Source organism: Etheostoma cragini, chromosome 1 (genome assembly GCF_013103735.1).
Source record: "Etheostoma cragini isolate CJK2018 chromosome 1, CSU_Ecrag_1.0, whole genome shotgun sequence".
Taxonomy (NCBI): domain Eukaryota; kingdom Metazoa; phylum Chordata; class Actinopteri; order Perciformes; family Percidae; genus Etheostoma; species Etheostoma cragini.
The window spans coordinates 22,571,201-22,585,595 of record NC_048407.1 but is presented as its reverse complement, the minus strand read 5'-3'; the positions used below and the strand labels follow the sequence as shown (position 1 = coordinate 22,585,595).

Genomic DNA, 14,395 nt, shown 5'->3' with positions numbered 1-14,395 from the left:
TATCAGCAGGGAGGAGACATTAAGCTTTACAGACAAGACACCATGCAGACTTCCACTCAGATGGCTGAATGTCCCTCTCACATGTTAGACAGCGGGGTGTTGGAGTGAATGAGGAAACAAGAATGTTACAATCAAATGATGAGAGAGAAGGTCGAGACGATTGTAGTACAGAAAAGAGAAGAGAGCAAAAGAATGCAGACAAAAAGAAGAAAAAAAATCTGTGGAGAAAAATGTAATGTCTTAAAGAGATGGAGGAATAATAGATCCTAATTAGATAATCTGTAGGGATGGTTGTCTTCCACAGGGATCTAAAAGACACTGCATCATTTAGATCAGGGCCATCATTCATGCATTATTTCTCCAATTATCTTCCTGCCCTTAAGATATAACCAGTAATGTCAGAGGTTTCTGCAAGTATCACCATATCACCTTCATAAAGTCGTTAGCGCTTAAATCAGTGTATTAATTACAACTTTTTTAAAGTGTTGTTATTGTTGTGTCCCCTTACATTAGAATCGGATCCAGCGTCCAGTTCAGTTGTGATGACAGCTATGTACTACAAGGATCTAAAAGTATCACCTGCCAACGAGTCACTGACACACTGGCTGCCTGGAGTGACCACAGACCCATCTGCAGAAGTAAGTTTCATGTGTCATTCCCTCTGAAACCTCTTAAGACTTTTCAACTGTGCATGCATTAGCTGCTGAGCTTTTTATACAATGGGTTCATGTCTAACGCCAGGATAAGGACACGACTGCTGCTTGGAATCAGTGTGCACCAAGTCTTTTTTTGTTTAAATTCATTGTACTAATTTGGCTGCATTAATTAACAGAGTACATTTTTAAATAGCATAATTGATGAACTACATAACACATCAATAAAATGAAGAAAAGAAATACAGATGTATACATGATGAATAAAATGCGTAAATATGAAGGGGAAAAATTCTTATTGCATTGCAACTCTCACAGCATTCCTTCAATATCAGTTTGCCATGCAAAGTCATAGTAACAAGTGAACAGTGAACTGTATTTTATTTTCCCATTGACATCCATAGACATTATTTATATAGTACCATACATTTACACACACAAGATATTTACACACTGATGCTAGCGGCCATGTCAGACAAGGTGCTGTCCTGCTCATTTGGGATTCAGTCTTATGCTTAAGGACACTTCAGCATGCTGTTATTGGGAAATAGGAGTTAAACCATTGGCTCTAATGACCAGCTATTATCGGTCCAAGGTTAAAGAAAATGACACTGTGTATCATTTAACTGTCATCAGAGATCCCACTGCTGTAGGCGATGTCTCACTGAAACTGGACTTGCATGTTCACCATAAAACCAGAGTAGTTAGTGATTACAATTAATTAATTGTTAGTTGTGGTTTCTTCAGGGGGTTTGTGAATGATAAAAGGATAAAATGAAGCCATCCTATGATATGGTCCCTGGCGCAAGGACACGAGCCGCGGCCTCTGTGGCACGCAACAACGAGGAAATGAAACGCCAAGCGCCGGCCACAACAATGGCATGGTTGTGGTCAGGAATAAGTCAAAGGGGAAAGGACACGCCAACAACAACGTGACGGTTGTGGTTAGGAGGGGAATAAAGTTTTTTGGCTTTTATCACAAAATGGGCTTCCCATTGAAATACATTTCTTTAAAATTTATAATCAACACACTAAAATAATGACATTAACGTGATTTTTAAACAAATCAATACATTAAATAATGTGACAATTTCACAAAATGCCGTGAGACTGGGCTGCATGATAAGGTGAATAATTTTGCCCTTATTCATGCTAAATGTCTGTCATTCTCTGTATAACTGCTGAGATTTTACATACCTTTTTTTAATGCTGCAATGTTTGCCTGGTTCTAAACTTCTATATCTCTGCCCAAAACCTTTTCCAACTTGGGTCGTTAAGTGAAATGTGGCTCTCTTATATTTTGTCACATCACTTCCTTGTTTTTGCTCACGAACAATTACAACAGCCACGAGAGATTGCCACCTAACAACAAATGTATTTTTGAGTTGTTACAAGCTGCTTTCATAAGAGACCCATATGGTCGTTTTCTGGGTGCGGACAGGCTGGGACAATCTAATGCAATTCCAATACCTATGTGTAAAGTGTTTAATTAAACTATATTTTTTATTTTTTAAATTATGACATAGGCTATATACATTAGATTTAGTATTTATTTGTGTATTTATTTTCTGATATTTCTGTATTAGAAGTTGAGGTTAGTCTGCTTGATGAATGAACAGTTGTACATAAAGTGGTGACATGCTATGACATGTTATGTAGACTAACTGGCAGACACCAACCAAAAACTATATTTGAAGGTTCAAGGTTATTGTCATTGTACAACACAGGGTTGCACAACAAAATGCAGTTGTAGTCCCTTTATACTACACAAGAAAACCCAAAACTTTTTTTTTTTCATGGTGGAGCATGGAGGATAAGGTTTTGTTGGTGAGTCTCACAGCCTGAGGAAAGAAGCTGCTCTGTAGTCTGGTGGTACAGCAGCAGACACTTTTGTATCACTTGCCAGACGCAGCAAGGTGAACAGGCTGTTGCTGGGATGTTGCTGGGTTTGTCTTTTAATATCCTTTGGGCTCTGCGCAGAACCTTGTCTCACCAATGTCACTAATGCTTGATAGATTAGAACCATTTATGTTCTAGGCGGTTTTAATCTTCCGCTGCAAAGCCCTCCTTTCCTGGGCTGTACACATCCCATGCCAGTTTGTAATGTTTTTAAAAAGTTAACAAGAGCCTGGGTAAGTTATTTTCGTGGTATTTGCTAATGCGGAGGCTATACTATCACAGAACCTTTTTTACTTTCTGACTGAATGGCTGAGTGACTAAATAAATAACTGTGTGAATGGCAGAGCAATGATGCAGGGCTTCTCACTGCCCACATGTTTACTGACAATACCCTGTTGGGTTTATTTCTCCACAATAAAAAGACAGCATACACACCCAACTGCGCGCACACACAACACACACTTACATTGACAGCAAGTGTCCAAAGGACAATGTCACACACACCTCATAGCTGCAGTAGTATTTGCCTTGAGCTGTGTGTGTGTTTGACGGACAGACAGTCCCTGTACTCAGACACACACTATAGGGTCCCTGTCACATCGTATTATAGTGCAAGTGTGTGCCGGTTTTGTGGCTACATGTCTGTCTGTGACTGCAGGAACCGTCCTGACTTCATGATACTGTCTACTCTTGTCAAAAGACAGATGAAGGCTGGGTGAGACAATGAGAGAGATGGAAGGATGTGGATATTATTTGCACAAAACTCCCAAGGCCTATGTTGACGTTTTTTTTTCACTGTTCTAATTTTCATTGAATAATTATGCTTTTTTTGTCAGGTGACCTTGAACAATGATTGTTAGATAGATTACTGTTGCAGTAAATCAGAAATAAAGGATTTAATTTTGGTTTGCAATCAACTTTCTTTATTAAGATATTACTGACAACACTGTCTCAGAGTAATACAATAAAATTTAAGAAAAACAATATGATATGGAATGAGCAAGCCAATTGCCTGTGGGATAAGTGGCTTCTTATATAACCTATTTGTAGCCACTGAATCAAATGCATCTAGTAGTATTTAATTTAGAAGCATTTCTGTTTGTCCCTAAGTCACAGTGTATTATTTTCCAAGTTTCTGTGGACTGGAGCCTCCTTGCTTTTTTTGAATTTCTGACTCAGCCAAATGTTGTGGTTGTGTTGTATCTTATCCTAGCTATTGAAACCCTGCCCTCTGCAGCTGTTTTCAGCAAAAGCTATACACTAATACTAAAGACAATGTTATCAAGTGAATAGAGTGTGAGTGTTTAGTAAAAGGCAGTAATCTCTGAACTAAACTAGAAAAACATGGGTTTAAAATGATACACAACACATCTACAGTTTTCACTTAAATTGTGCAGCAACACATATAAAGTGGGTGTTGGATTTCATTCAGTATGCATTACATTTCATATTCCTTCAATGAAGTGGTAAAAGCAGATACAGAAAATCTGTATGATATTTTCAAACATCACATTTAAGGGGAAGAATCCACAAAAAAAACTCTACACTCATAAGGTGAATTTTAAGATCGACAAAATGGCAAAACAAAGCGTCAGCTGGAAATTGGTTGACCGTGTACTGATATATTTCATAAAAAACGTCTGTTATTATGGAGAGGAATAAATACAACAAGCAAAAAAAGAGAGAGCAACCAAAAGACAGAAAGAGAGAGAGATAAAGAAAATAGGCTGTTACGCACCAATAGCCAGGCAAAGGTTAAAAAAATCCTATACTGTAGCTCTGTTGTGTTGTGTTATCTGGTGGGATCACTCTCCTGGGATTTAAACCCATGAGCCTCTCTCATTCTCTACTGAGACATTAATGTTAATTAGGAGCTGGTCTCTGGGAGGAATCGCCATGAATGTGTTCCTGTGTATCCGTGTGCATGTGTGTGTGTCCCTGGGTGTAACACAGTGTGTTTCAGCTCTCTTTTCTAATTAACAGGCAGATCAGTCATCTAAGGTCCTCCTTCTCTCCCTTTCCCTCTCACTCTCTCTCTCGTAGTATTTTCTGTACCTCTGTCTCTTCTCCTGCCTCTTGCCCTTCCTCCTTCAATTTCTTTTCTCTTCACATGATTATCTTTCACCCTCCATACTCTCTCTTTGTGTCTTTCTAACCTCTCTCCCTCACATCTCTCTACTTTGTCTCTCAACCTGTCTGTATTTGCAAACTTTTTCACTTTACTATTTCCACCCATTTTTCGTGTCACCCCCACTATTGATCTGTTTTATTCTCGTGTCCTTTCTTGTTTTTGCCTCCATGCCATTGGCCTTCCCTTCTTCTAATGGCAGTGATGGCCTCCAGCAAAGGCATTATGAAAGATAAAGGGCAAATATATGATCAGATCAAACTTCCTCTGCAATAGTGACAGTGCTGGTTAACTAACTGACTGAAAATGTGCAGTAAGCCTTTTTATAATTCTATTATCAAGAGAGGGGGTTTTAAGGGTACTTTTGACACAATACACATTTTAGCCAAATATCTCCTAAAGGCAATAACACTTTGATGACTTTGTGAGGTACTGAAGCAAGAAATATTACCTTGAGTATCACACAGGACAAAATCAATATGAGTAAAATAGAGCACTCGGAAGGATATTATGAAAAAATGCTGTTAATGCTGCATAACGGGGAATCTGCAGGCTCTTCATGAGCAAAAGTATTAAAGCTTTTAGCAACAGAGTTTGAAATAAATACCAATCTTTCCCTAATATTTCTTAAAAGTGGGTAAGTTATATTGTTAGACAGTATTTTATTACATAGTAAAATATCCTAACAGCAATTGGATGATTTGCTCTAACAATGTAGTCAGTCATGCTTTACATAGACCCCCAAACAGAGTGCGATTTTTCGGCGGGTATGCATGGAATTTCCCCCTTTCTGGTCTATATATCCCTGCCTCTGTTGAATTATTTATATAATATGTATTCCCCCCTCAAAGTGATCAATGCTACTACCCCAATAGAGTAGACAATATATTATATACCTTAAATTGGAAAGGGATGTAACATTAATAGTTTATACTGTGATTGAGCGATAAAATCCGAGCAGCAGTTGGTGGTGGTTTTTAGCCGCTACAGTACTCCGGGACGCCGGCTACCAGCGGCAGTTGTTTATCCGCCAATAGGTAACTGTGAGCTGGCTACATGCACCGCCAGATGACCGTCGTTCCAGGTCCTTCCATGGTAGCTGAATTTAGACAGAAAAAGTGAGCGCCATGTTGCGTTGACAGTTACTACGTTGACGTGTTACAGATAACACGACTAGTTAAGTTTAGGAAAGAGATTGTCGTTAAGTCTAACTCCCAAGAAACAAACAAGGGTTTCCTGGGTAAAATTATTTCGTTTTTGCCCAGAAATAACTTCCGCTCCTTGGCTTGAAAGCTCTTTGTTTTATGTTGACACCACGTTGTGCTATTTTATTTTGAGATTATTTTAAGTTCATAAATAAGTGTATTGACACTGGCTGGCTGAATGGCACTATATTCATGGTAATGAAAGCGCAATTTAATTCTTGTATATTTGGTTTTGTTGTGCACAATCAAAATATATAAATATAGAGTAATGTGACATGTGATGTAAAGGTGTGTGGGAGCCTACTTCCTTTACATTAAAGGAATAGTTTGACATTATTGACATTATTACAGTTTGTCATATTATTGGAACATTCCTCTAAGAAGCCTACAGTTTTTAAGGGAACGGTGACATTCAACTTTATCTGGTTTGTGGTTTTTGAATTTGCTGTTCTTTATTTTTGGGTCATTTTGACCTTCCTGAATTTGAACCTGTGTTTGCCAGACTTGACCCCGCCAAAATATGACCATGCAGTATGTGGTTCTAACTAACCCTTGCAAGCTGGTTGCTGATTTCATTCACCCCACCATCATATTTGGCAGAGAATATTTTGGTAGGAGAAATGTAGGAAAGAAAGAATTATTCAGACCACAAACCAGAGTACTTTTTCCCTTGCACAGGGCTCTTGGTTTTGTACTTATACCAAGTTATGCATTTTTATGTTTGTAACCACTGCAAAATGGGTATTAAAGACAGAACTCCTGTAGAGAATGGATATGTGGAGCTCATGATATTCCCTTTTTGGTACAATTGGATCCACTTCCTAGAATAATAACTTTTTTTCCCTCTGTCCTCTGCAGCGTGTTTATTTTAAATTTTAAATTGCCACAATATTGACATTTCCATCCTTCTTGGTAATGAGATAACAGAAAGTTAATTTTTTTTCAAAAACTGTTGTCTTAAACTCTGTCTTAGTTCTGGTTTTTATCCCTTTCAGTCATCTGTCAGTCAATGTCATGACAGATTTTTGTTATATGTCAATCTATTGACCCTTCTGTAATTACTATTATATATATTTTGTGTTCTCAGTGTTTTAAAATGACCAATTTTATCAAGTATATCCGGTGCAGCATTCACCTTCACTTTTAGTTTTTTAATAATAAAGTTAATAATAAACATTTTTATTTGTGTCATTATCTTAATTGAGAGGGATGATGGAAAACCACATTTTATAATGCAGAAACACTTTGTGATAGGATACTCGTAGAGAGAAGGGTTTCATCGTTGACCAATGAATGACCAGTTAAAGGTTTCACATCAGTGTTTACCAATGATCTGTAAAAATAGTAGTAAAATGAAAGAATAACTTACAAGTTTATTAAAATTGTTTATCGATTAGAGGAATCAAAGTGGCTAAGTAGAAGTAAAATGAGTAATCAGTTTAATCTCTCAAGCAGTGAAATGCTGTTAAAGGAAGACATGGAAAAGGAATTCAGGACATTTTAAAAGTCTTTGATTTCTTAAGTGTTGCATTGATAATTTAACATATTTTCAACCACAAATATGACAATGAGATCACTGTGTGTGTGTGTGTGTTTGTGTGTGCGTGTGCGTGTGTGCTTTTGTGTGTGCGTGTGTTTCTGTGTTACTGCCACACCCTCTTTCTGTTATTTCTCTTTGTAAGGGTAAGAGGCCATTTGTAATCTGTAAGCGTAATTTTAATTGCCACATTCATCTTTTTTTAAACCCCTGTCGTTCTGTCTCTCTCTTTTGCTTTCTTTTTCTGTAGCTCGTACCTGTGGCAGCAATCTAAGGGGGCCCAAAGGGGTCATAACTTCTCCCAACTACCCTGTTCAGTATGAGAACAATGCACACTGTGTGTGGGTCATCACTGCAATGGACTCTGAGAAGGTGAGCTGATTTTCATTATTGTTTTCCCTCTTTATTTCACCAGGCATTTTGATCAAATAAGTCATTATAACCTGACGAGTGAAAAAAACTCTTAAACTATTAATGTGGTGAAGTAAGCTTTGTTCTCTTTTTTGTATTGTATATTACCTGTCTGTTTTCTCCACTTTTTAAATTTAATTGGTCAATAATGTTCAATATTGACAATTTATTTAAAATATACAGTATACATATACGACTGCAAGAGAGTGGATGTCGACTATATCTTTTGAAGATTGATAGAAAGATAGATAGATAGATGTTTATTGATCCCAAAAACAAGGGAAATTCCTGTGTTACAGCAGCAAAATCAGTCACAAAGCACAAAATATAAATATAAATGAAATACTAGGAAAAATATACATACATACAATATACATGAAATAATAATACGAATAAAGTAAAAAGACAAATATATTTGAATACCATTTGAAGATGAATAGTACTAATATTTTTCTTTTTGTAGATTTTCTAAAGGAGTGTGTGTGTGTAAACGCATGAATGTTGTCTGAAACATTACATTAATGTATCCCGAGCCTTCCTGTGGCAAATAGAGATTACATTTAAAGTGGATTGTGTCAGGACAGGCGCAAAACAGAGCATGACTTTCCGTAGAGAAGTTCTAAGCCAGACTAGAAACTATGACACAAAACACACAAGTATAGACTTACGTGGTCCAGTGTTTAGAAAGTTGAAGGGCTGTAGTATTAGGCTTCTTTTTGCTTCTTTTGTCCATTACCTACCTCATGGTTACCACACATTCCCAATTTTTGGAAGGCAACTTTGTTGTTGAGTCATTGTTGAATAGACATTAATAATTCATATACCTGCAATACAACATATTACGTCTCTCTTCTTTTGTGGTATTATCTTCTGCCATCGCAGTCTTCACTTCTTCTCCCCTTTCCCAGCTCCTGTATTCTCTACTCTCACTACTATTTCTTATATCTCTGCTCTTTACTCTTTACTTCTCTCTTCTCACATCTCTTCCTCATCTACTCTGCTTTCTTCGCTGCTACTTCCTCCTTCTCTCATCTTCTTTCCTTCTTTCACTTAGATTTGTCTAAAATGTTAAGTTTTGAATATGGTGAGAGTACAGAGATGGAAATGCTAAAAGATTGCAAGATGGCATTGAGTTCATTGAAAAATACAGAGAAAAAAAAAGAGAGTGAAAATATATAGGAGAAAAACTGGGCTGATTGTTCAGCTAGCTACTTCACTATTAAAATGCGAGTGCCAGGAAGAGAGAAAATGAAAAAGACTGAATGTCCAAGCAGGTATTTGACATGTGGCATTGAAGTTTTCTCTAAAGATGGATGAAAATGGAGTCTACTCACCTCTGAGCCTCTGAGGGGGTAGGATGGGGAAATGGTGAAATACAATTGAGTAGAGAGAGCGAGAAAGGAAGAGAGATAAATGGGCGTTTTGTTTTCACCTCTGTTTCTCTCTGACCCTAATAGAGAAATGGCAACATAAAGCTATGACAAAGTTTCAACCAAGTGTTAATGTACTGCATGTCTGTGTAGATTAAGCTCATTCACCTATCCATGAGATCTCGTCATCTCTTGTCATCTTTATCTCTGTATTTTGAGAAAGCATTTTTTACTTTCTAAAGATTATTTTTGGGCATTTTAGGCCTTTATTTCCTCAGGACAGATGAAGACACAAAAGGGAAAAAAGAGAGGGAATGACATGCAGCAAAGGGCAGCAGGTTGGAGTTGAACGTGGGGCCGCGGCGTCTGTACATATGTGTGCCTGCTCTACCAACTGAGCTAACCGGGCCACAGCATTTTTCACTTTGAGATCTTTGAGAATCTAGCAGATTTGACTGTTCTGTGCCTTAAGACATTTTTTTTTAGAAGGGACATCATCTTTACAGCCATTGCAAAGATGTACCTATTTACCAGCACCTATTTGTTAAGCAAATATCAGTGTGTGTGTGTGTGTGTGTGTGTTGCTTGGGGTTTAAAATAGAATCCAATACAATAGAGTGTAATAGATTCACATAGCCTTAGCTTATGACAGATGGAATGTCTTTTATCTGTTCTGTGTATTGTGTGTGTGTGTGTTTAAAACGTTTGAGGTTTGAGAGCACTTTAAGAATTTGCTATAATGACAGATTATCAGCTACTACAGCTGCTGGCATTTGCAGAATGTCACTATCTACATACACAGAGAAAGAGACAAGGACAGAGGCAAACAAGAGCATAAAGACAGTTTTAGACTAGACTGAAGTAGAAAAGAGTCTAAATTAATGATGTAGTCCAATGAAGGCCAATACATCTACTATACTAATGTATCAGTGCACTGTATACAATATATATGTTGAACAATTGTTTTGCTTTCATAGTTTACCCCATTTAAAAACATAATGCATAATGTGCAATCCTCATTTTTCCACCACTCACAGTATTAGGCATAGTAATCCAGCGTGTCATGATGCCACACATTCGCATTTTCATTCATGGTTCACATAGAGGTTTTCCAATGTAAGAAAAATTGCTACAAAATTCTACACAGATATACATTATTGATGTTTTTTGAAGTAAATGCTAAAGGTTATTTTCAGATCAATGTGTGGATATTGGCGTTCCTTTTTGACAGTAATAGTGTGCTTCAAACCAGGTGGCAATTTAAAAGATAACAATTTCACTGAGGTGTGTGAAGGCCGAGTGCTCTTCAAGTACAATGCCTGTGCATGGCATCTTGCTCTCTTTATTGAGAAGATGGCAACTACAAACAATGACCTGGGTAATATAATTATTTCAACCTTGCTAATTCAATGTGATGAATAAATAAATAAAGCACAATATTTCAGCTAAACAGTGCCGTTATTGATTTTTTTTTTGTTTACCTGTAGATTTGACTAATCTATTGTGTATTTCTGGGGGTTGGTTTCATTGTAATATTGATATCCACACATTTCTAGTTGTAACTTCCAGTCATGGATTCGTATATGCTTGCATTAGTTTTCACCACCGGGTTTTAAAAATGAGCTTTGCTTTGAATCTGTAGACTTTCTCTAAAATGTGGATCACACATCAGACTCAGGCATATTGGTTATGTTTACCACTTTCCTTATTCCAGTTTCAATCCAGGTGTCCTAATGTTTAAAAATGAACAATACAAATAAAGTTAATCCAAGGTGTATTCCTGAATAAGCTTCATCTATGTATAAGAACATCGTTGCTGCCTATGGATATTCCTGAATATTCATATTACCTTTTTAGCATTTCAATCTTGTGACCTCAACTGAGCCTCAATTGTTGAAGTTTTTTTTAGCATGATCAGCTAGTTTTTTGTTTTCTCTCAGCAGTCAACTCATTGTATGGACACCTTGCTTAAAGGCCCCTTACTTGATTTTACTTAACCTCTTTTACAAGCAGCACATCTTCTTTAAGTAAAAAACATGATTTCATTTGAATAAACAGGTAATGAGAGAGATGATTAAACGTTCCCCAGAAATAAAAATATGTGCTTTTTGTGGTTGGTTAGAAAAAAGTGCACAGAGATTCAGGGACTGAACAAGATATTTAGACAGCATAAATAAGCATAACATTAAGATGGATAACATTAAAGTTATCTTTCTGTAGACCTTTCTTTTTTTTTAGATGCCATTTCAGACTCTTTGTCTCCTCTCCTTTATTCCCTCTGTCCCTTTCTCAGCCTCCGACTGACTATTATTCCAGATGACATCTTTCATCAATAACATGTTAGACAAAATTGAGACAAAGATGAATGTTTTTATTGAAATATGGGCGTTTTTTTTTGCCTTTCTTTGTGTAGGTTTACCTGCACAAGTTCCAATAGCCAATAAGTAATGCTGGCTGCTCTTTGTGTCTGTTGTCATACTGTTAAGTTCTGAATAAAAGCAGCACAATCAATATAGTTTGTAATTGTTGAGTGTGAGTGCGTTTCTATTTGTGGATGCCTGTTATTATTTGTGTTAGTTTGTGAACAGGCACTTGGTTGTGTTTGATTTCATGAATATTGACTGTGTGTTTATTGTCTGCCAACTTAATTGCTAACTGCCAGAGGTTGTGAAAACATGTTGTAGGGTAAACTGTCAACTTTCAGGTAGTAGTGAAGAAAAACTTGACGCAACTTGGGGCGCAGCTAAAAAAGCACTTAGTTGTGTGTGTGTGTGTGTGTGTTTTATTGTGAGTCTGTCAGTCATGTGATTCATCAGTATGAAACAGATAATTATTTCGTTCAAGTCTGAACCATGCCTGACTGCTCACACACATACACCCTTTACCGCATCGTCACACACGCCCATTAGGCCTCTAATCATTGCTGTCTTTTTCCTAATGAATACATATTAGTGTGTGTGTGTCTGTGTGTGTGTGTGTGTGTGGTAATGTGTTATTATGGAATGTTGGATCATTTTCATGCATGGATCATCATCATCACTGGAGTGTTGGCAGGACACATTCTGTGAGATTCTATCAGATTCTGTTAAATTTTACTTGATACAAAAATTGAGTGGATGATAAAATTGAATACAGTCTCATTTTACGACAGGGCAATGTGTCTGCACACGTCAGCACAATTGCTTAACCTGGATGGAGGAAATCATAATACCTAATATTTAATGGAAAAAAAGCAAGGTTAAGTTTTAAGTTTGGTATTTATAAACTGAAATTAAAGGAAAACAATGGCTTATTACTAGGGTTGGGTATCTTTTTTATTTTTTTTATTCCGGTGCTAAAATTATACTTTTAAAGTGTGTCTGTGCCTAAACTGTATCAACAGGGCAACAAACACTTGCAGACAGATGGTTGTTCATGTTGTAAATAAGCCAACCAACTCAATATCAGTGTCCACAATTTGGAGGTCAAACTAAGGATGAGTGCATCCGCAATGTTGTTAATTATTCATCAGTTGACAGAACAACTGTGCACACTACTATAGTAGGTTTAGGTGAACTTGGAGGTCAGTCTGCAAACTGTTATGGGCTGTTTAATTATCTGAATGTTAAGCCTATTTTTAGCTAAATTGCTACCAAGAATTCTTTAAGGAGCACAGCTCAATAATAAGTTGTAATAAACCATAGTTTTCTTTCAATATTATAGGAACTTTTCAACTGAATGTGTCCCTTGAACTTAGTGTTGCTATATACTGTATATATATATATATATATATATATATATATATATATATATATATATATATATATATATATATATATATATATATATATATATATATATATATATATATATATATATATGTAACAAGATATAAATTACCCTTTATATATTGTTTTTGTGGTAGGACTTTTTTAGTGATGCCACAGTGTGATACAATGTAATTTCTGATTCAGTACAAATTATACAATGTACAGGCCATATAGCCCAGTGATCACTTGATCACACAGACTTCGCAAAATGCATCCGTAAAGTGCAGTGTAAATAACCATCAGTGTCAGTGCTAATGGAAGGACATTCACCAGTAGCTATCTAATTAGCACATTATCTCAATTCAAGGTTTTTTGTGGCTTTTGACTGTAATTTGGCAGTCCGACTGACCATAATTCACTGTATTAGCTCTGTCTTTGGCTCTCAGCTCTGAACATTACACATCTCTTCCAAAAGAGGCTGTCCGCAGTAATACATGAATGCTCCAAGGTCACACTGTTTTGTCCACTGGCCTCTTTTAATGGTGGTAGTACATAAATTAAAGTTATAGTAACATCAGTAATAAATAGTAAATTGATAGCTTATTGAACTTCACTTAATTGCTATTTTACTGTTAACAAACAGTGACATGCTGATATATAATATTTACTAATTATAAGCATATAAATACGACCATTTATATCATATACCATATAATTTTATCGTTAGTTTAGTGGAATATAAAATAAATTGTTTATAAATAGTAAATAAATACTTTGTCAATTGATAATAAATGTTCCGTAAACCATTGATAAACCTTATTTGGAATGCTACTATAAAGTTGCAAAGTAGTTAATGATTAATAAGCATCAAGAAAGATTAATCTGACACTGGTATCTAGTGTTCACTGAAAATAGCTATTTAGATAATCTTTTTAGATGCTTAAAGTATTTATTCACCATTAATAAGGTTTCTTAATTATCAGTTGAATCTTCATAACAGCAAACCAAATAATCTGTAATTGCCATTTACACATGATTTCTCATAGATCATTGTGTTATCATTTAAAAATACATAAAATGTTATGTGTGTAACATGAACTGTTCAAATAAAATAAATTATTGCACTTGGTAAACATCATTAATTATTAGTGCTGTCAGTTAAACCCATTTTAACGACGTACATTTTTTTATTGCAAGATTCCGTTCTTTTTGGCCTAGCAAACTTTGTTATTTTTTTTCACTTGTTGTTGCAACAGCTAGGAACATTAGAGAAACTACAACACCACACCGGATCTAGCTGGACACAAACAACAAAACAAAACAACAGGGAAGCCACACACACTTGTTTGGGCTTGCGAGCCGGCCAAAGAGTAGTAACGTTCCATTTTGAGTGGATGGCGAGCACGAGACGCCGAAATAGATGCCAATAAGATTCTGGATGGA

At 36.3% G+C, this 14,395-nt stretch overlaps 1 protein-coding gene across 1 annotated transcript in view; it reads left to right on the top strand.

Moving 5' to 3' along the window:
- LOC117948226 (CUB and sushi domain-containing protein 1-like) overlaps window positions 1-14,395 on the top strand; it is a 306,260-nt gene that overhangs the window by 146,867 nt on the left and 144,998 nt on the right. Inside the window, exons 8-9 of the mRNA XM_034877777.1 lie at window positions 514-638; window positions 7,673-7,794. Of these exons, the coding sequence (XP_034733668.1) occupies window positions 514-638; window positions 7,673-7,794 (247 nt within the window). The remainder of the gene's footprint in view (window positions 1-513; window positions 639-7,672; window positions 7,795-14,395) is intronic.